The following is a 24,636-nucleotide window of genomic DNA, read 5'->3' as shown; positions in this document are numbered from 1 at the left end:
GGCAGGAAGAGATGAAAAAAGGGAATGCCAAATGTTGCGGGCATGAGAGGAAAAATAAGAGGCATGTTCTATGGATTCCATTTAACACAAAAAGGGTATGGCGGTTAAGGATGGAGGAATTTGACATGAATAACTCCCATGCAAATAGCTGATATTGGGTGTCCCTTTGAAATTTCCAGATTTGAAGGCCAAGTTTGTTCCATTTTATCCTTTATAGAGATAATGAGTTTGACTATCCTCGATATTACCTAGGAATCATGCCACATTATGTTATGGCAGCATATGGTTGCATTTTTAGAAAAGGGAATGACATAGTTTGGTGCTTGTTGAACTCTTATTAGTCATTCTTTGCAATACAAGAAATATTTAAAATTGATTGCTTAAATTTTTTGTGAATTGATTAATTATTTGCTTGCGTATCTTTTGAAAAATCTCTATGATCACAAATCTAAGTGATCATGTGAATTCACCAAAGATTGTTTGGGTATACTTTTGCTTACAAAATCAAAGAAGTTCTTAGGATTTTCATCCTAATAGGAACAGCTGAACAATTAACTTCCAAAAGAATGAACAACCAAGGGTGAATCAAATAAGACTTCACAACCTTTTCTAAAGCTCTATAGAAATTTAAATAATAAAATCACTTTTTAAATATTATTTCACTTAAACTTTTTATAAAATACTTAATAAAAATAAATTACTCATTTTTAAAAAACAATTAATCCAAGTTACAGAACATTCTATAGGCAGAAATGACAAGTTAAATCACATGCAGATCATGGTATCTTTAGGTCAAAATAGAACCATGTAGATAGCTGGAAGAATACTCATCATTTACTGGCCTAGAAAAGTTATTTTGCAGACTAAGGTCCATCGTAAGCATTGAATCAAAAGGTGAGCACATGCAGGTTTATGACCCACACATAAGCATATACAGATTGCAATACAAGGATATTGAGGCACAATAAATGATGGGATGAAATGCACTATGAAAAATCAACTTTCAAAGTCTCTAAAGATTTTGATTCCAAGTAAAATTAGATATCAACAATGAAATGCAAGACAACACAGACCCCATTTGAAATTATCTTACAGGTAACCGTGAATGTAAGCATTTCTTATTGTAGATGGAGGTTTTAAACAGTGATGATTTGGAAATACAAACACAAAGAACATCATAAGTATGTAGGAATTGTCATAGAACTACTTGATGTGCGCTTAGAGTCTTCTTTACTATTTTCAAGAAGAACTCACATGGCCAAGCCTTGGGTTTTTGTTTTTAACCTGGTATATGCTATAAACCCTTTGGCAAGACTCACCAACGAACTTCCTCTCTGCCACCCATGTTTCTTCTCTGTCCCCCCAAGATGAATTATATAGACTCCAAATCAATGGCAGTTAATCCTCAACTGTTGGAAGATACTGAAGCTGGGGAAGGTAAATCAAATTTATTTTAAGTTGCATTGGCTGGTAAAATCAGCTAGAAGAAGGGAAAAGGTGGCTTTACATGTTTTAATGCATTTAGCTTCCGCTTGACATTACTATGATAAGCACATACGTATGTATATACGCACAACAACATGATACACACGCTGTTATGCATATATGCATACGGACATGCTGTTGTACCTTCCACAGTCTGCAACCGATGAGACATATATATATATATATATATATGTTCCGAGATCATTAAGGCATGATCGAGATTATTTTTGGTTCCTTTGATGTTTAGATCATGATCGATCTATCCTTTATATTGGGCCACAGATGTAATGATTGGTTATACATTTAATCACTGTGTTTATGACACTAACTAATCATGAGTATTAGTTAAATGAATGGGTGTGAGAATGAATGTCCATGTCTCCAATTGGAGACATGGCCATTCATCCTCACACCCCTTCCGTATGTATTTATCCAATTTGCCTGATGTAATTATGGCATTGAAATCCATTAATGCAAGCACTCGAAAAGGATCAAAGATAATTTTGAGTTTGATATACTTCATTTCTGTTATTACTGCTCTAACGTTTGTAGATTTTGGAAGCGATTCAAAACATTTGTGTTATTGTTTGTACCTGCAGCAAAAAATCTGCAATCATTTAAATTAGTAATAAACTTTACATGGTATTAGAGCTTGGCTAAGGAAAGATGACACTAAGTTTATAAGGATCAGATTTTATTTCAAATAATAGTCCTCCCTCTCTCGACAAAGATGACAAAAACAATGAGATTCGAACATCACCTTGGAAGTGCTGATAACTTTGAATCCTGGAAACTTTGATTAATGATGTTAAAAGAAAACAAATTGGAATCATTTGTAAGAGAGGACAAAGAGGAACCTAAAGATGATCCTGGGAAATCAGAATGGATCAAGAAAAATGAAAAGGCTATGAAGATAATTGTGGATGCTGCTCGAGACCACATAGTACCTATTGTGGCAAAACATACCACAACATATCGTATGCTTCGTGCTCTTGAAAATGCATTTATAATCAATAATACAGGCAGAAAACTTGCTCTTAAAAGGCAGATGAATAATGCAAGCATGAATAAAGGAGAAACTATAAATGCTTTCTTTATGAGAATCATAGATTTGAGAGATCAATTATCTGCACTTGGTTATTGAATTGAAAATCAAGAATTATCCTTATAGCATTAGGAGGACTTCCAAACTCTTGGGAATCCTTTGTACAAGGTATAAGTGCTAGGTGTAAAATTCTTAAACTAGATCGTTTAAGAGCAGATTGTCTTCAAGAAGAATTGAGATTAATGATTAAGGGAAAACACAAAACCCTAGATGAAGATGTTCAAGTTCTTAATACAAATGCTCATAAGAAAGGAAAGAAGAAAAACAACAAAAGGAAAAGAAATTTTCAAAGGACAATCCAAATAGAAGAAAGATTTGCCCAAAATCCAATGCTTCAGATGTGATTTATATGGACATTATGCAATAAATTGTCCCGATAGATCTAAGCCTCAAGCATCTTTCGCAAAATCTGAGAAGTCAAATGAAGGCAATGAATATGAGAAATATGCCTTCTATTCAGCATTATCCAGCTATATATCAAGCAAAAGGAATACATGGATAGTTGATAGTGGGTCTTCTAGACACATCACTAGATATCAGAATAACCTAGAAAGTATGCAAATAGAAACAGATGAAGTTACAACTGGTGATGATTCTGCACACTCCATAAAAGGAATTGGGATCTGCACCATAAAATTGAAATCTGGAAATTCTATTTAACTTTCTGGAGTTCTTTATGTACCAGGTATTAAGAGGAATTTAATCTCTATATCTGCACTTGAAGATGATGGTTTTAGAATCACATTCACGGGAGGGAAAGTACTAGCATGGCCTAAAAATTCAAGCATTAAAAGGGCTCTAACAATAGGAGTAAGACAAGGACTTTTATACGAGCTATGAGTTAAGACAAACCTTGCACTTGTACACGAGACCTCAGATTCAAATGAAATATGGCATAGAAGACTAGGTCATATCAACTTTTGTGCTCTAACATCAATGGAGAAGGTAGTAACCGGAATGCCCAAGTTAAACCATATTCACAATGAATCATGTAAAGGTTGTGCCTTAGGGAAAAACACTAAAAAGCCATTTCCTCATAGTTTGAGCAAAACTAAAGAAGTGTTGGAACTAGTACATTCTGATCTATGTGGGCCCATGTCTATACCTTCTATAGGAGGATTCTTGTACTATTTGATATTTGTTGATGATTTTTCAAGGAAGACATGGATATACTTCCTTAAATGCAAAGAATCTGAAGAGATTCTCTCTAAGTTTGAAGAATTCAAAACTATCATTGAGAACTCCTCTGGTAAGAACATTAAAGTTCTAGGAACAAATAATGAGGAGTATACATCTGAAATATTTAAAGAGTTTTGCAAACTCACTGGGATTAAGAGGGAGTTCACAGTCTCTTACAATCCTCAACAAAATGGGGTTGTTGAAAGGAAGAACAAAACTATTGTAGAAGTTGCTTGGGCTACGATTTTTGATCAAAATTTGAGTATGGCCTTCTGGGCTGAAGCATCTAACATTATAGTCTATATTTAGAATAGATGTTCTCACTCACATTTGGACAATAAGACTCTTGAAGAAGCATTTTCTAGAAAGAAATTTGTCATCAGTCACCTAAGGATGTCCTGTATATGTTCATGTACCTAAGGAAAAGAGGACTAAGTTAGAACCTTCTGGAAGAAAGGGTATTCTTATTGGTTTCGGTGAAACAGTAAAAGGATACAGAGTCTACATACCTCGACAAAAACAAATAGAACTAAGCAGAGATGTCGTCTTTGAGGAAGACATTGCTTTCAGAAGAGCCAAAACCTCCAATGAACTAGATACATTTGATGTATCTCTAGAAGAGACTCTTGTTCCTGAGATTTAGAGGGAGTTCCTTGAAGAGACTTCAACTGAAACTGAAATCCTTCCAGAGACTCAAGAAGAGAGTCTTGATCACTCTAAAAGGCCACTTTGGGCAAGAAAAATAATACAGGAAGGAGATGGATTCGCAGCCCCTTCAAGAACCTTTTGAGAAAGCAAGAGACCTAGAAAATTGACATATAATGCTTTCTTGTGTGAGAGCTTGAATCACGAACCTTCTAGTACTTTTGCAACACTTAAACATCAAGCTTGGAGAGACACCATGGTGGAAGAAATACTCATGTATACTAAAAAATGATGTTTGGGACATAGTTGTGAGACCTAAGGAAAAATCTGTTGTGTCTTCAAAATGGCTCTTCAAAGTTAAGTATGCTATAGATGACAGCATTGAAAAACATAAAGCTCGTTTTGTGGCTAGAGGTTTTTCTCAAAAAGAAGGAATTGACTTTGAAGAAACCTTTGCACCAGTTGCCAGGTACACTTCTATTAGAGCTGTAATAGCCATCGCATCAGCCAAAGGTTGGAAAATCCATCAAATGGATGTAAAAATTGCTTTTCTTAATGGAAAAATAGAGGAAGAAGTATACTTGGAACAACCAGAAGGATTTGTAACTCATGATGCTGCTTCTCATGTTTGTAAATTGAAGAGGGCTCTATATGGACTTAAATAGGCTCCCCAAGCCTGGTATGAAAGGATTGACAAATACTTTAAGTCTTGAATTCACCAAGAATGTGGCTGATCCAAATCTCTACTTCAAGGTAACTAAAGGTGATATGCTAATTCTAATTTTTTATGTTGACAATCTTCTGATTACAGGGGAAGAACATCTCATTAATTAGTGTAAGAAAGATTTGGCTTCTAAATTCGAAATGAAGGATTTAGGAATTCTTCATTACTTTCTTGGTTTGGAAGTATGTCAGAAGTTTGGTAATATCTTTCTACATCAAAAGAAGTATACTATTTGATATTTTGAAAAGATTTGGAATGTGGGACTGTCGACCTATGTCGACACCTATGGAAACCAACCTTCACAAGCTAGAGGAAGCAAGTGCTGAATCCAGATTAGTTGATCCCACTTTATACAAACAGATAATTGGCTCCTTGATGTATCTTGTAAGTACTCGACTTGATATCTACTATGCAGTGAATGCATTAAGTCAGTTCATGTGTGAACCCCGTGAGATTCATCTTGTTGCTTTGATGCATATATTGAGGTATCTTCAAGGTACCATTGGGTATGAACTTAAATATGAGAATACTAGCTTGTAGTTACATGGATATATTGATTCCGATTGGGCCGGAAGTGTAAAAGACCGGAAAAGCACATTAGGATGCTGCTTCAGTTTAGGATCAGCCATGATTTCTTGGATCTGTAGAAAGCAAGCTTTTGTTGCTCAAAGTTTTACTGAGTCAGAGTATATTGCAGCAGCTTGGGAGCTAGAGAAGCAGTGTGGCTTCGGAAGTTGCTTTCTAACTTGTTTGGTGAACCTATGAAACCTACCACTATTCACTGTGATAACCAAAGTTGCATCAAGTTATCTGTGAATCTGGTATTTCATGATAGATCTAAGCATATAGAAATTCCTTACCACTACGTAAGAGACATGATGGAAAGAAGAGTTATTCAATTAGAAAATATTAATACAGGTGATCAAACAACTGACATTCTCACCAAGGCTCTCCCTAAAGTGAAAGTTGATCATTTCAGAAATAAACTTGGCTTGATTGAAATGTAAGTTTATGAGATTGAGTCTCAACTTTGTAAATTTGTATTATTTAAATAAAGATGTTTAAAGTGTAAACTCTTTTGTCATATGTGTGACTCTATGACTCATGGGCCTACCCTATGTTCATTATTTAAGGTGATAATCTTTTATAATGAAATATTGATTCTGATAATATAAGGTGATGACTTTATTATTATTAGATTACTATCATGATGAATATCATGTGACTTGATATTCAAGTTAAAAACATGATAGTTAAAAGAGCATGTTGATGGATATAATGTGACTTGATATCTGTTGAAGATCAATATGTTCAAATTCATGGTGAATATTATGTGACTTAATATTTATGGATGTACCATGATCTTTTATGGTGGATATCATGTGACTTGATATCTATGTACACACCATAACTAGAAAGAATATCATGAGACTTGATTTTCTTATATATATCTTGAGGATATTACTTTATATATAAAGAAATTATATATATATATATATATATATGCACTTTGTCTTCCCTAGCTAAGAGGGAGTGTTAATGCATGTAGCTTCGGTATGACATTACTGTGATAAGCACATACGTATGTATATACGCGCAATAGCATGATGCACATGCTGTTATGTGTATATGCATATGTACATGCTGTTGCACCTTACTTAGCCTGCAACCGATGAGATATATATATGTTCCGAAATCATTAAGGCATGATCGAGATTATTTTTGGTTCCTTTGATGTCTAAAATCTAGATCATGATCGATCTATCCTTTATATTGGGCTGCAGATGTAATGATTGGTTATACATTTAATCATTGTGTTTATGACAGTAACTAATCATGAGTATTAGTTAGATGAACGGGTGTGAGAATGAATGTCTATGTCTCCAATTGGAGACATGGCCATTCATCTCCACACCCCTTCCGTTGGTATTTATCCAATCTGCCCGATGTAATCTTGGCATCGAAATCTATTAATGCAAGCCCTCCAAAAGGATTGAAGATAATTCTGAGTTTGATATACTTCATTTCTGTAATTACTACACTAACGTTTGCAGATTTTGGAAGCGATTCAAAACATTGGTGTTATTGTTTGTACCTGCAACAAAAATTCTGCAATCATTTAAATCTGGCAATAAACTCTACAACATGATTATCCATTAGGATTAAAAATTTTCATAAAGTGTTTCATAGTAAAATAATATTAATGATATTTATTTAATAAAGGTTTAATTAAATAATAATAAATAATATTTTAATAATAAATATGAAAACGAGAGTTGTGACAAAAATCTATGGTTGTATGCTAACTTGGGAACATGAGAGGGAGCTATATATAAACAGCATATCAATGTGAGCTTGGGTGAGGAGTAAAGTAGTCTCTAATTCGGCAAAACATTGCTCAAATGAAATAACTTTACTGCTGCATGAAAGTTGTGGTTGCTTGGCAGAGTTGATTTCAAGCAAAAAAGTGTTTGCACTTGCAAATTTAAGAGTGGTGAATCAAATGGAAAAAGTTCAGGTTATGCCTTTTGGTTATTTCATGGAGAATACTAAGAAAAGTCAAGAAATCAAGGATTGTAATGAGTAATGACCACCCCTCAATAGATGGTTTTGCCAATTCTGATTTGTTTTTTGCAGAAATTCTGGTTTGTATTTGCAAGGTCTGATTTTTTGGTTTGTTGCTTGCCTTTTCTGATTTCTTTTGTTTGTTTTGTAGGTTTTATGATTTTTTTGGATTTTTGTTAATGATGCTTGCAATGCATAAAAATAATTCTGACAAGGAAGACTAATAAATTACAAGAATAACCACAATTAATCAAATTTGATTTCTTTTACTTGTGCTTTCCACTCAAATACATATTGGTACAAGTATTTGATGACCACATGCAAAGATAGCAGATATCTAAGATATCTCCTGGCTGCTGCAAACTAGATGAGACGCTTTTGTGTTTCTCTGCAACTTGGTCAAATTTCACTGTTGATAAACATGTGATCAGGCTGTAACTTGCTAGGTACTTACTGTAGGTGGGCCACTGGGGTAAATGACTGTCCAGTTACTTATGCACAATTGACTTCTCGCTGTTTGCACTCTAAAATTTAAACTCCTCGGACTGGCCACAAAAAGTGTTGTTCTAACCTTGGTGGTCTGTTCAGCCCTGTAGAAGACCACGCCCAGCAGAAAAGTCAATCTACTTTTATTACTTCCAAACTATGTTGTAATCGTACTAGATATATGATGCTCACAAAAATTGGGTTCAGCACCTCTTTCTCAATTTCACTCACCACAAGCTGGTCTGGTGATGTAAATATATCTGAACATGCCTATTATAGCCTGCTATAAACTGTTGACATCCAGGTCTGAGACCAAATTGCTGAAGTCTTCTGATATTGTTACAAATGTAAATGGCTGAGTACTTGATTGATTAAACAGAGATCAAAACGATCAATATATACAAAAGGAGATTAGAATAGAATAGAAACATTCTATTCTAGACTACACCTAAATATTAGAAACATTCTAATATTTACAATAAGCTACAATAGTGAGCATTAAAGATTATTCTAATACCCCCCCATAATGCACAATCTATTTACTACACCAATAGATCCCCTGAATTTAACAAACTTGTCAAGACTAAGGGGTTTTGGAAAAATATCTGCTGGTTGCTCTGAGGTAGGGACATAAAGTAATTGAATAGATCCATCTTCTACTAACTGTCGGATATAATGGTAATGAAGCTCTATGTGCTTGGTTCGTTCATGATACACTGGGTTTTTGGCAAGTTTGAGTACTGCCTGATTATCTGAAAAGAAAGAAGTTGGACCTGCTTGAGAAATATGCATATTTGCAAGCATCTGACGGAGCCAAACGGCTTCACAAGCTGCCTTGACAGCTCCTCTATATTATGCTTTTGTAGAGGAGAGTGTATGTGCCTGTTGCTTCTTACTGGTCCAGGTAACTGCTGTAGATCCGATACTGAACACATAACCAGAAGTAGATTTCCTGTCATCAACTGAGCTGGCCCAATCGGAATCGGTGAATCCATTGAGCTGAGGAGTAGTACTCCTTGTGTAAAGAAGACCATAATCTGAAGTACCATGTACATAGCGTAACACACGTTTCACTACAATCCAATGATTAGTCTTGGGGTTCGTCATGAACCATGAGATGTAGTTGACTGCAAAACTGAGATCAGGTCTAGTAGTAGTAAGGTAGATGAGACTACCTACTAGTTGCCTAAAGAGTGTTTCATCTATAGGACGAGAATCAGATTGTGCGGACAATTTTAGACCAGTCTCCATAGGAGTGGAGGCAGGTTTGCAATCCTGCATTCGAAACCTGTCAAGCAAATTTCTGGCATACTTGGACCGAGACAAAAAAATATTGTTGTCAGTCTGCCAAACCTCAATACCTAAACAATAATGAAGCAATCCAAGATCGGTCATATGAAAACTTCTGCATAGATCCTGTTACATAGATCAAAACGATCAATATATACAAAAGGAGATTAGAATAGAATAGAAACATTCTATTTTAGACTACACCTAAATATTAGAAACATTCTAATATTTACAATAAGCTACAATAGTGAGCATTAAAGATTATTCTAATAGATATACGACTGGTGCTTTCAATGTTAATATGCCTGGTGATTTCTGTGGGGCTGTAGAGGCCTGAAAAATTATTTTTCTCTGCACAAATGCCTGAGTATTAACTCTGATCTGCAATTTACTTAATATACGTCCAAACTGGATCTAATATATTGTGTGTGAAGTGGTATGACAAATACCGATCTGGACCTTGATATGTAAACTTCCTGGATCTCTACTCTTTCTGAGAGACTTCACATAAATTGATGTATGCTTACGGAAATGGGCTGATCTTTGTAACTAGAAAATCCTTTTCACACCTGCAGGACATATTTTAATGTGTGGGGACTTGGTCTAAATACTATAAAACTTTATTATTTCATAATTGATTATAGAAACCACTTTATTGTTATTTTAATTAAGACCAACTTATGGAACAATTAAATTTTTTTCCAATATATTTGTGGCTTGCTCGTTTGGACCCCGATTTGAATTCTATTTGAAAATCCTTGTCCACTGATGCTGTTTGACCATGGCAAGCTAATTGGCAGTTCTGTCCTAACATTTAGAGATTCTCCTAAAAAATAGGATCTGTGTTGGAAGAGTCCCGATTGATCCTAAAGGCCTCCTGGTGTGTCCTTGCTAACTCCCAATTCATCCCTAGAAATTAGGAATTCCTATTAAAATCTAATAGACTACTCAAGACTGGTCAAATTGGCTCTCCAAGGCCCAGTAAGTTGTCACACCCCCTTAAAAGGGATCACTGTCTGTCTCATTCGCCTATAGGACCCCGCTAATAGGTCAATCCTAGTAGATGGCATTGACACTAAGGGAGGCATAAAAGTGGGGACATTACATGGCTCCATGGGAATTGGTTGACTGAAACAAATCACATCCGATAAAAATTATATGTTGAATGACTAATGTCTGGACTTTTTGAAAGACTTGTTTGAGACTTACTATTCTTAGTTACTTTTTTTGTATGTGTTAGTGTAGAGACTGATTGATCAGCTGAGAGTTTTGGTTGACTTATAGTAAATGTTACTTTTGGCAACTGGTCATAGCGTCATTCTGCTCTCATCTTGAATGCTTGCATCTTTGATTTTAGGACTTGTTGATGTGAGTTTTATTTTACTACAAGCAAAATCAAATATTCGATTTTTCAAACTAAAACATCAAACACTTAGTTCTGCCTTGAATAAAGTCATCTCTCATGCTAAGCTTGCAAAGTAAGATCATGAAATGACTTCAAGGTTCCTTTTATTGTGTATATTAGCTTTATGAAATAATGTGATTTGCTGTTAATCACTTGGCGACTTATGCTATTTCTCGAGATTTGACAATGCACTTCTAAAGATTTGGCTTCACAATGAGCAATGAAAATATTGCTTTTTGATTTTCAAACTCTTGACTTCTCAACTTAAACTTGACTTCTACTTCTATTACTGTTCTTGAATGCAAAGAGATGTGATTGGCTTGGACTCTACTAGATGCAACTTTATCAACAACTTTGCTCACCTAGTGCAAGCTTATAAGGTATACTTGAAGATATTCAAATCAATACTTCCTCTTCAATCCTATCAAATAGATGCAAACTAAAGTTTCAAGACCATTTGAAATTATGTGCTAGCATTCGTCGATTAACCACAGAAGGCACACTTACAATCAACAAGAGGCTTGTGGCCCGGATTTGTTCAAGTCATGCAAGTGGACATCATAACTACTTTTGTTCAACTAAACTACATGAAGCAAATTCTATTCTACTTTATCTCAACAACTTGAAAAGGAAAGAAACTTTGAAATGAAAATGTATTCTAAATGATGATGAAGGTAACCATGCAATAACTCAAACTTGATCACATCTATCACTATACAAAACACAACAATGATGAGTAGAGCAAATTTGGCATTATTTTAGCTCTCCACATAACCCTTGCAAATGAGAAGAGCAAGCCTTATATAGGGAGCTAAATACAATGGACGACCAAGATTAAATTAGAATAAAAGGCCTAGATTGAATCCTACATGCCCTAATTAGGGTTATTGTTGACACAAAAGTCTACACCTTTGCTTGAGGTATGACCCTCAAGCGACCTCGTGTAACATTGAAATGACCTCCAAGTGTGGGACTTGCACTCTGAGGTCGAATCTTCGGAGAAGGCCGACTTCCTTACAATCAGGATGCACCTAACTACTCTTTGAAGGAAAAGGGAGAAGGAGATGCATCCTAATTGTAAGGAAGCTGGCCTTCTTCAGAGATTCAACCTTAGAGTGCAAGTCCCACACTTGGAGGTCGTTTCCATGTTACACGAGGTCGCTTGAGGGTCATACTTCAAGCAAGAGTGCAGACTTTCGTGTCAACAATTTTTGGCACGTTTAGTGGGACATACATTTTCAACTACTCAAGTCCGTTGGAAGCCATTTTGAAGTCTTATGCATTGAGAATTTGGGTGTTATTCTCAATGAAATCAGCCTTTGGAGGCATTCATCTAATACCATGGTGACTCTATGCATCTATCTAGTTTCATATAGACCAAGTGCTGGTATGATCTTCAATTTTTATGTTTCGTCAGTATTTCTATGAAGTTGTTTTCCTAAATGCTTTATCATGAATCCCCTTCATAGAGATACCTCCCATTTTCCCCCATATCATGAGGTGGTCATTCCTCAGCCCTCTCAACCCCTATGTCAGTTCAGCCTAGTTATGACCAACATGATTACCCGGATCATCAAAGAGAGAAAAATTCAAGCCCATATGCTGATCCCTCCATAGTTTCAGTCTTCCGTGTAATATCAAATGATCGGCTTGCTTAGTTTCCCATCAAACCTTATAATGATCCCACGACCAAGTTAGAAGAGCTCTCCGACCACATAGATGGTTTGCTCTTTGGTTATTCCAACTTGGGAAGGACTTTTGAAGAAGTTCATAATCCTTATGAGCATTTAGATAGTGGAAACTTTGCCTTTGTTATGCTCCTCACGAAGTCTTGGGTTGGTGCGATGCATAGAGACAGGGAGACATGGTTTTCTGATCCTTATGCCTATTAGGTGGTATGTAAGACAACAGTTGTTTTTAGAGAGGCTTGGGAATCTCTCCTTTAGTTACAACAGGAGGATGAACTGAGACATAAATGAGAAAGAGAAGAGAGGGAGAGACAGAGACATTTTGAGGAGAATCTTGCAAAACAAGTTGCTGCAGCAAGAGAAGAGGAAGCGAGGCTACAATTGACTCATTTTCAGACCAAGGAAGCAAAGGCAGCCCCTTCTCCAAAATATGTCATCCCAAGCTTCAAGAAGCCCCCTCCATTACAAGAGCCTGCTGTCGTAACCCCTCCACTCCCTGTGCGAGAAAGCTGGCTGGGTCATGAGCCTCTTGGACCTATCACCATTTCACTCTTTAAGGGTGGACCGGTTGTATGGACTCCTAATGGTCCAAATAGGGAGTTTTGGGAGAGTGAAACAAAGCCCACAAGGCTGCCATGGGAGGAGTTACAACTTGCTAAAGAGGAGGAGGACCCAATGCTCTTATGTGAGGAGCTGCCCTCTCTTGTTGAGGAAGAAAAAGAAGAAAAGGTTGCTCCTATTCTTGAGGAACAAAATTTGGCTTTTGAGCCTAAGATGGAGCATGAGGACCTGTTGCAAAAGGAAGAAAAGCTAGACCCAGTGTTGTAGCAAGAGGCTTCTCATGATATGATAGAGGAAGAGGCCTTGCCTTTCATGCCCCAAGTACAAGAGGTACTAGTTGTTTCTCATGAGCCAATACATACTCCAGAGGGAGAAACCTTGTTGCAGCAACTAGAAGCGCCTTAGGTGCAGTTTGAGACAAAGATTGCAAAGAGGCTAGAGGCCCAACAACAAGAGCATGAAGCAGTTCTTGCAAGGGAGTTGGCCACACAAAAGGAACAATGTGAGAGAGAACTACAACTGAAGCTGATGAGTATGTTGTCTGCTACAATAGAGACATCAAAGGAGGCATATCTAATTCTTTCTTCAACATCACAAGAGCCTGCACAAGTGCAGGAGGTGCAACCTCTTATTTGCACGGATTCAGGTGGGCTTGAGGAGGAATACATGTTGCAGCTGCAACATGAAGAAGAACATACACTACCATCCATACCATTAGAGCTAGCCCCTGCTAGCCAAGAGGATGCAAAGGTTGCAGAGCACAACCAAGTGGTCGGGACTGATTGCTTAGACCTGAAATTATCAAGAGGATGTTCCATAAGGCATCTAGCTCTGTAACAAAACAACAAGTTGCCCCAAGTCATTCTCATTCTAGAGTATGAGGGAGAGTTTCACAAAGAAGAGCAAGCATGTTTTGCTCAGGTCGATAGTGTCGCAATGTTGGAGAGTTTCATTGTCTTCAACATTGGGAAGGAGGCATTTCATGTAGCAGTGTGTTCGTCACACTTGCTGTCATTTTCAGCTGCTCATGCGCATGGGAGAGGAAATCAGCTTGTGAGGAAGGGCAACTAGTTCAATAAGCCAGTCAATGGGTTTGTTTGATATTCTCTGTGTAAATTTCTGTATATAGTAGGTTAGGTGTTTTTTCAGTTTTCCAAGAAGTGCACTGGCACAAGCTATTTCTCTGTGAGATAGCAAAGTGTTGATTTTTTTTTGGTAGTTGCAGAGGTTGTAGTTTCTAGTTGTTTGCTGAGTAGGTTTCATTTTTTTTGACTCCATAGCCCAATGGAATGCTTAAGGCCACTGGTCCATGCTTAGTAGGCAAGCATACCCTCTGAGTCGCTAGAAATGTTGACCATTTTTACCCCCTCATTTTTTCCAACGTTGATCAATTCCATGAAAAACTAGGGTGGTAGCCTTGATCCACCTCCTTGGAATCATTCATTAGTTGCCATGCATGCATGATAGGGATATGTAAAAACTCTATCCTTTGCTTTTATATTCTTATTATATGGCATTTTCCTTATGAGTATTTCAAGTCGCGACCCTGCGACTGCCTTTCATCGCTTGGTTGCTGCAATTTATGGCTTAATCGTCAGGGAATCTGCGAATGTGCGACACGGTCTTCTCAGCAGTCAACGCAGCTTCACGGTTTAGAGAGCCAGCATCCAGTTAATACTTGTGATGGAGCGATTAGCTTTGGTCACATGGTCATAGGTCAAGTTCTGCCTTAACAAAAGACCTCAGAGGGCCCACAATCTTCTTGGCCGTTAGATGTAAAGAAGATCTACGTCTGTCGTTATGTCGCTAGTGGGAGCTTCTGGACCTTTAATTATGGCGACATAATGACATGACATCGTGTGTAATGGTGGCCCAGGTTCATGACGAATTCCTTTTTGCATCATTGCAAGGGTCAAGAATATCTCATCGGATGAAGGTTGATCATTTCAATCGATTTCATTCCATCAAGATGGCTTCGTTTTTTAAGTTGCCAAGCTGCGAAAACTTATGGATCACACAGTTGCAAGGTTAAACACCAAGGTTAATAGTTAGGTTGCGATTGGGCAATCGATGGTTAGGTTGTGGTCTTCGCGGTGTTGCAGTGGTTTATGATATGGTTAAGGATTGTGTTGTGATCCGACGAAATGATTATTTTTGTATATCGCATGGTCGCAACGATTAGTGGAAAATAGCAAATGATAGTTCCGACTGGGCGGTCACGGTCAAAAACTTGTCTTCGTAGGGTCGCGGGTATCTTTGATGCAGTCAAGCTTTAGGCTGCACCTGTGCGAAAGGCAACACATAGTGTTAGGCTCTAGTGACCGTAGGGTCACGAACATTTCATGCTAGCCAAGATTTAAGTTGCGACAGGGCGACAAAGGTAAGATAACTGCTTTCACATCATCACATGGTTAGAAGACTATTAGGTCTAAATCGTGGCGATGATGTGAAGGGCCAATTTCATGATGTCACAAGGTTGCAACAGTTAAGGAGCCAACATGATTTCAAGCTGTGATGCCACAATCAAGCATAAACAAGGGCAGTGGTGATTTTGCAAGGCCAAACAGTTAAAGAGAAATTCAGACTGCGAAGCCACAAACACTGGCAAAGGCACAGGTCAACGTAAAAATAGAAGACTGGGCAAGGTGGCGAAGTGCTGAAAGGACATTGGTCCATGTGGCAAGTTAGATGGTTGACTCTATTTGACTTGATGATATATCTGATTTGGCATGTTGAGAACAAAGGAAAGCAACTCGTTAATGGAAAAGCGATCCTTTTGATCAACTGCAACTACTTGTTGATGTTACCATGCCTGATAAATGTAGTTTTCTTTCTCTTGCTCTTTACTTATCCATCTACCCAGCCAGAATAATGATGGCCGTCGTTTTTGTCCATTCAGAGCCAAATTTGCACGTAAAAGATTTGATTTCCTGTATGGCGACGTGCACTTGATCATGATTTCTTTTGCTCAATAGTTATTGCTCCTCTACAATCTCAACTCTACCTAGTTAGAGTTTGAACTCAATGAAATATCAGAGTTATGCTTGAAGTCTGTAAAAGGTAGTTGTAAATATGTTTTAGAGGTACTTCCCTATTTGTATTTTGCAGTAGCATTATGCTCTGCAACTTTTGCTCTCCATTAATGAAATCTCCTTTCCTTACCTTTTCTTACCATTTTGCTGTCTAGTGCATGTATATGCCTTGCCGAGAATGTTTTCATTCTATTTTCTTAAGTTCACATATTGTGTTTAATCTATTGGCAATTGTTGCATAAGTGAACATTATCCTTCCTTTCAACGTTTCATCAGTTTTAGGCTTGTATGTTGCTTTGGGAGATAGATTGAAGTTAAGTCTAGTATATTTTGGGTTTTCATTGATGTTTTGTGCAGTTATAGACAGAGTTGTGACCATTCAATCTAGGTGCATCACCCGCTTTAGATTAGACTAGGTAGTTTGATTTCTTGCATCTCCTTCTTCCTTTTCCTCTCAGGAGTAGTTAGGTGCATCCTGATTGTGAGGAAGCCGACCTTCTTTGAAGATTCGACCTCAGAGTGCAATTTCCACTCTTGGAGGTCGTTTCCATGTTACACGAGGTCGTTTGAGGGTCATACCTCAAGCAAGGGTGCAGACTTCTGTGTTAACAATTACCATTTTATTAACCAATGAGATTTAGGTATCCCAAAAATAGACCAGTAACAAAATTGCACAAAAGTAGCAACCAATGAGGGGGTGCCACTAATGTGGGCCAATCAGAATTAGACACCTTGGCAATCAACCAATGAGAAGAGTATGCCACATAGGTCTACATCAAATTATCATCTAAAATAATATTTCCTTTGTTTTTCTCTTTCGATGAACTTGGACACCATGCTATTGAGGTCATTCATTGGAGGCATGGGTGTGTTTTGAATCTTCTAGTATGCCAAGTCTATTTCAGATTCAGTTCTAGCAATTACCTTCTCCCACTTGGTTGCATTGTCTCTAACTGAAGTCATAAGAACCTTGAGGGATGAAAGACCATCTAGACACTATCGCTGGATAATGCCATTTTACCCCATGTTGAAAGTTCTCAACCTCTCTCACAAAACTTCTAAGTTCGTGTTTCCTATGTTGGTCTCTTCAATGCTGAAGGCAATCCTAGGTGCACCCAAAACCTCAATTATAATTTTAATGGAAAGACTGGGTTGTACATTATCATCCTTAATCCATTCTAAGATACCTTGTCTATGAATTAAAGCAAAGTACCATGATTTTGTGTCCCTCTTTCATCTAGCCTTGTTTACGTTTCCTCGTAACTACTTAGGAACGTTTGCCGTGAGATACTGTTGGGTGACGGTTTTGTCCTTGATAGTCTTGAGTCTCAAAATTGCAACTTGGGAAAATGACAATTTTAAACGCCTACAACCCAATTATACAATCTTGGCCAACGAATAGGATTAACCCTCAAGGGTCAAATTCTTTGCTCTGTAGGTTCTGTCCTACTAAGACCTGTGTACCTTCTAATTATGCAACCTTTTAGACTGAAAGACATATTAAGTCCATCCCATAAAGTAATCCTATGATATTAAAACTTGCTCCAAAAAATAAGAACTGAAATCCTATTTCATCAAAATTTAATTAATCATTTAAATACCAGTCCCTTTTCCATTGGGCTACAGTGTTGTCTCTCATTAGGTATTCATGTACCTTTTACAAGACAGTTTGGAATCCTAAATAGATCATCAACCATCCAATTTTGCCAAAATATATGGCCAGTTCAATTGAATTTAATTCGACGCGTGGAAACCAATTGAATAGTAAGAATAAGATCATGTTTTCATTATTCTTTATTGATATTCAGACACATGCAATAATTGAAGAACATGCACAAGTCTTTAAGATGGCAATTAAATCTTTAGTTTAATTACTACAAAGGACTAAGCCTGAAGAAAACTAAAACACATGATATCCCAAGTTTTGAAAAGGGTATTCATTGCGTGTGTGTATATATATATCAGATTTACAATATATTCGCTTCTGTCATATCTATCTATATGTATATCTCTATCTTGACATAAACCTAATACTATTAATTTCTATCAAAAAACGATTGTGGTGTCCTTGAAGAGGAAGTGACTAGCTTCCAACTATTTCATATGTCATTTTCAATAATTATATAAAAAATTTCAAAATTCTATGAGCGTCGATTCATGCAAGGTGACGCTTTGCCTTAGAAACTTCCACAAGTCATCAAGATCCAAGTTTTCCAGAATGTCTTCAATTTTCTCTTCGAAATCAGCCGGGTTCATTCCAAAGTCTTTGAAAAGGGCTTGGAGTTTTGCTTTCTCTTGTTCTCTCTTGAGCATAACCATGTCATTCTTAAAGGTGACATAATAGGTAAAAATATTTCGAGAAGTTTCCATGAGACCTTTCAAAATGTTTGTTTGTTCTTCCTCGACTTCTTCGTTCAAGTTAGGTTGCAACACATGATTGGGGCTCTCATTTGAAGAACCTTTGACCATAGGCAACCCCATTATATTCGTCAAGAATTTGTCGAGAAAAATCAATGTAAAGGCTAGTTTAAGGAATTTTCATCACCAACTTCATGCCATCATTAATGCTAAAGGCTGTCTTGCATGAGGCACCCAGTCCTTGGGAATGAAACTCCGATGATCACAGTTCACCCATCCTAACATGTCACACATCTATCATTCCATTCTATTCTTTTGACAACGTAATGCATTCCGTAAAATCCAAGTGGTGAGTTTCCTTCCTATCGATTATATCTGCACCCTTAATCTTTTGTCCGTTAACCTCCATTTGTTAGGATAATTATGTTTTCGCAATATCATTGTACCTAACTATTACTCGGTGTGAAACCCATAGTTTCATTTTTTTGCCGACCTCAAGAAAACCACCTTGCAAAAGAGCAATATCGCTATTTTATAGACCCTTAAAGACACCATCTACGAAATAGCGTTGAAGGTGTTTTCATGTTGTCCAATGAACAAATTTTGAGAATAAGGTAAATCTTCTTGTGCAACATAACCATTCATGTATATAGTGGTGTCATAATGAGTACCAGATAAACATCCTTGTTCAATAACATGTTCTTCATCAAGCTACTTAATTGCTTTCGTTTCAATATCTTCACATTTCTCATACAAAGGATTCACATATACCTATATATTTACCCATTCTCATTTTGTACAAAATTCTCAATCAGTATCCTTATCTTGATCAAACAAAGGATTAATCATGTTGACATTTCTTTCCAATTCCTTTTTCATTTCATCATCAAGCAAGGAGTCTGAATCACAGTGACTTTCGATTCCATTGTCCTCATAGTTGTTCTCACTTATGCCATGGAAGGGGGCATCTTCTTTATTATAAGTCATGGGAGAACAAAATGGTTGATATGGATCCTTTTACTCATTATATGGGTAATTTACATTAGTCCAAGCCATAAGATACTTTTGTGACGCTTCTACGCTTCTTCGTCGGGCTTGAATTTCATCACCCAAACATACTTTTCAGCCTTCTCAATTTTACTGCCTATTTTCAATGCTGCAAACAAGTCTCCCGGGTCTTCCATTCTTATATTGAAACTCATATTTTTGTCAAAAGCACTGAGATACACAATTAGGGCCCATGCATCGTTAGGCTTCATATTTCTTGGCAAATTTTGAATAAATTTTAGAAATCTAATGATGAACAGGGGAACTATTTCATTATTCTGTATTTAGATATTTTAAAGCAAAATAGAATCACTTACCTTTTTCTCAAAGTATTCCAAAAGATTGATTTTAGATCCTCCCATGAATTTATTGAGCGTGGAGCCAAATTGTATAACCACTCCCTTGTATCCCCTGCTAGGGTTTGAACAATAAGACACAGATTAACATCTTCATGACTTACTTCATAATCTTCCATTAGGTATTTGAAATCCTGAACATGCCTTTCTACTATTTCATCTTTTGTACTGCCAAATTTAGGGAGAATATCTTTGATACCAACCAACACAGAGTTTGGGAGACCCAAAATTTCACTAAAACTAAACATTTTATACAATTGAAAAGACATACTACCTGCTTTCGTTATAAAAAAGGGCTTTCAAAATAGAGGCGCCATCTTTAAAGAATGAAAAATTTTAAAACCAAAAATTCTCTAGTAGAGTCACTAATCTGTTGAGTCTCAAAATTGTAACTTGGAAAAACACAATCTTAAACACCTACAACCCCAAATATACAATCTTGGCCACCGAGCGAGATTTACGCTAAAGGGTCAAATCCTCTTGATGCAACGAGAATCCGAGTGTACCCCTATTGGAGGTAAACTGGATCCCTACAAATGACCACACAACGGAAACACAACAACAAAGCAACAACAACGCAAGATCTGATACCAAATCACAATACTTTATTCATAAAATAACTGATTACATGCAATATGCCTGGTTGTAAGGCCTTTCGGTTTAGGGCCAAATACAACAGCAATTACAATAACAATTCTGCAAGATCCCACAAGATCCAACTCACAATCCTAATTTCAGCTAGTCCAGAGCCACACTCTGGTAGAATTTCCAAGGAAATCTTAACTTGTGCTTGCAAGCCCACCAAGCAATCCCTGGTGTTCAAGTCGCAACTATTAGCTCTTCAATGTTTGCATCCTCTTCTCCAAGATGGATCACTTCTTATCCTAATAACTAAAGACTCCACAAGACCCCCTTACTTATACCCAACTCATTTTTTTCTTCTAGTCCTCTCCTCTTTGGTCTTCTTTCCTTGTGCTTTTCTTCTTCTTCTTTCCTTCTTGTATTTTACTTGCTCTTATCAGGACACCATTTTGTGCTCCTTCTGTTGCTGTCTTCTTGGTTGTAAGCTTTCAATCCCGTAGACCCCTTGTAGTCTTCTGTTGGATATTAATAAATTTATCTTATCTATCTTATCAAATTTCACACATCTCTTTTCTTGCCAATACAATGGAATGAAGTCCCTTTTTGGGTTGGTATGAAATAGAATAAAAAGACCTAGCTTAAAAACCAGTGTAACACTAGTATTGGGGTACGTCAAGATGCTGTGACGAGTTTCTAGAACAGGGGGACAATGTGCCTCAATTTTGGGATGGCAAGGGGATGGCCAAGGGACGATGGCAAAGGGAGGATGGGGTAGGGAGGGGTGTTGTATACTATACATATAGAACTTCAAATGCTAGCTATGAAATGATATTTTAGTATAACATACCATATTAGAGTACTTGAACATAGAAAAATTGCAACACAAACTGGAACCATTGAACATTTAACGTAGTAACATAGTTTATACCCAATAGTAACATTCAAAAATAAAAAATAAAATAGAAATTCAAGTACCCATCCCAACAACGGTGTGGTGGCGGAATGGCAGAGGTGGGGTACTTGGGTACTCCAAGTACCCGATGCGGGGATGTCTTGGGGGAATGGATACTTTGAGGTTTGGGAGGGGGTGTGAGTCCCTGTGTTTCACTGCTTAAAACATTCATTTTTTAATGATTAGAAATAATAATTTTCCGGTCTTCCATACTTTCTTTAATCAAATTGCTATCAAAATTGGGAATTTAATGTCCATTGTTACTACTATTAATACAAGCCTCACTTGACCTTAGTCATAGGCATGCAAGGTGGCACTTTATAGTGATACAAAATAGCTATAGTTGGTATAGTTTCTCATTTCATTCAACAAATTTTTTGATGTTCTTGAAATTGTCAAAGTGTATCATCCCTTTGCATAACATCCTTTCTTAAAAGATAAAGTCTTAGGGTGTGCTGCACACACCCTAAGAAGCTTATATTTTGTACTTTTTGGGGACTTCATGAGCTTTGGTCATGCTTATACCATGCAATACACCTTGAAATGGAATTAGTGAATTGAACACCATTTGCAAACAATGTATGTTGTATAAGTTTCATGAGAACAATTGTAGCCATCTGGATTTTGGAGTGAAAGGTTTTTGGTTCAGTTTTTTCAGTTTTGAATTTTTAACATGTAACAGGAGTTTTTTTCACTCCCCAAATATAGCTGATTGAATAACCTTGATGGTTTCCATAAGTTTTATTTACTTGATTCATTTCGCTGTGATTCAGGGAATCCTGATAAAACAAAGCACTTAACAGAACTAGAAGGAGCCAACGAAAGGCTTCAGCTTGTGAAAGCAGATTTACTTGACATGGGATCCTTTGATGCAGCTGTGGATTCCTGTGAAGGTGTTTTTCACACTGCGTCTCCTTTTTACCTTGCTGTCAAAGATCCCCAGGTATATCAGTTTTATATTTTTCTTCAAATACCATGCACATAATTTTGTAAGTGTAAATGCCCAAAACGTTTCTGTAATCTTCACGTTTCTGTAATCTTCATGCAAATTCTTATTTATTAAGAATGGTAGATCCATTTTCCATGGTTTGATTGTAATCACATTTTGATATCTTAATGAAGAACTTTGACAAACTTGTTCAGGAAAGTTGAAGAACTTAGCAGAGAAAGTCGAGATGCATAGCTAATGATGTAGTTATCTCTAAATGTCTTGAAACCTTTGTGTGGAAAGTTGATTGTTATGTAACACAGAGAATGATAGAGCACTACAAACTTGGATTTGGTCATTCCAAATAAAATAAAATTCCAGCAAACTAAAGATTTATTTCAATTTTGTACTTGCAAATTTCCTTAATCGTTCTGAATTAATACAAGAAAAATAAAAAAATCTAATGAGATCTTAGAAGTCCCATGTAGCAGTTTTATGGTACTTGAGCATAAAATTTACATCAGTTAATCAGAGAGGGTGAAGATCAATGGATCTGTAAATGGATTTGTTGCAACAGATGACTTGTTGCTTCTGGGTTATATCCAAACTTTTTGGCTCTTCTGCTTGCTGAACCAACTCGTCATGGTGCTGTGATTTCTTCAACACATTTTTTTTGCTAGCAATTTTTTTAAAACTTTTTGGTGATGGTTAAGGAATTTATTTCTTATCCACTGACAGTTGAATGGAATGGTGAAATGACATAGCCATAGTCCTCACTACAGGATTTTTTTTTCTTTTCAACTCAAGAACTATAATATTAATACTTTTTGCTTCTATATATATATATATATAGATAGATTAGATATATCCTGAAAATGTTGTTTTCGTTCTTCAGTATACATTGTCAGTTTCTGTCAGTCTTCCATGGAGCCTCTGGGGAGACGGGGGCAGGGAGAGGGGGGTTGGCAAGTGATGTGTTTGTTAGGGGGGAGAAGCCTTGGGGACAACAATGTTTACAGCATTTTGCATCAGCTACAACAACTCTTAGTATGTCTTGTCTCTTATCTTCAGTGGAAATTGTAACATTGACCAAGACTACTTTTACTTTGTAGGATCATCTCTTGAACCATTGAAAGTCTCAATATCAGCCATGCTGTCAATAGTCTGAGAAATTCAGGCACTGCTTCGGCAGTTTCTATTTTCAAAGATGATAAATATTGTTGCCATTCATCATATGAAAAAAGTACCGGCCTCTAGCATTATCCATCAAATGAATAGAAGTAGATGCACCAAGACTGGCCACAATTTGAATGGCTCATTTTGTAGTATCATTCAGGGGCTTTAACACATTTCCAAGCAAGAGATTAACCAAGGTATAAAGTTTGGCAGAGATGTCCAAAATGAGTTACAATTTCCATTGTACATATGTGAAATCCAAGCATCTTCACTTATATCATTATATTTGCTTTCTGAATTATTTGATTTTAACCACAGTAGTAATACTTGGAATTCAATTACTTGGGACTTAATCTTAGCATTATTGAAAATATCATTTTTTTGTGCTATTTAAAACAGAGTGGCGGTTTGGTATGGCATCTTATAGTGGGGTCAGTAGAGATAGTCCTCATGGGGATCAAGTCCAAATCAGAACCTTTGAGGCTAGAGGGACCTTCATGGCACATTCAACTTTGGTCTTCTTTTCCCCCTTGTACTAATCCTTGTTTGTGGTTTGCAATGAGGGTGGGTAAGCCTAGGTGGGTATTTTTTAGAAAAGTTATTTTTTAAAAGGGAAACTGTTGTAGTTTTGTAGCTTCAGTTGGATGATTTCTAGTGTAGATGTGTATATATATATTTTTAATAAATAAGAGTTGTACACACACACACACACACACACACATATTATTATTATTATTTATATCTTTGAGAAAGAGATGTTATATATATATATATAGATATAATGATTGTCATTATGAATGGACATGTCAATGGCAGTGCTTAGTACATATGCAGTGATCCATGAAAATTAACATGGTATCAGAGCCAGGGTTGAAAAAGAGATGTATAGCAAATTATTTGCCAGATATTAGATTGGTTGATGAAATGTAGCATTAAGATTGGGGCATTTTTATTAGATGTTGCAAATACCGTAGCTGATGCGTATGGATTCATACACTATATGGAAGGAATGGATATGTATCTGGAGAGAGTGATAAGAAGGTTTTGAGAGAAGCCTATCGTGTATTGCAAA

At 36.7% G+C, this 24,636-nt stretch overlaps 1 protein-coding gene across 2 annotated transcripts in view; it reads left to right on the top strand.

The window, feature by feature from the left end:
* LOC149535362 (phenylacetaldehyde reductase-like) overlaps positions 1-24,636 on the top strand; it is a 202,693-nt gene that overhangs the window by 2,323 nt on the left and 175,734 nt on the right. For both annotated transcript variants that reach the window (XM_089804096.1, XM_089804097.1), the window contains exon 2: positions 22,234-22,403. In XM_089804096.1, coding sequence (XP_089660222.1) covers positions 22,234-22,403 — 170 coding nt within the window. The remainder of the gene's footprint in view (positions 1-22,233; positions 22,404-24,636) is intronic.

This window comes from Cupressus sempervirens, chromosome 10, assembly GCF_028749045.1.
Source record: "Cupressus sempervirens isolate cs-2001-9-10 chromosome 10, ASM2874904v1, whole genome shotgun sequence".
In the NCBI taxonomy this organism is placed as follows: Eukaryota; Viridiplantae; Streptophyta; class Pinopsida; order Cupressales; family Cupressaceae; genus Cupressus; species Cupressus sempervirens.
The sequence above is the reverse complement of the archived record's forward strand: the minus strand, read 5'-3'. Positions and strand labels throughout refer to the sequence as shown.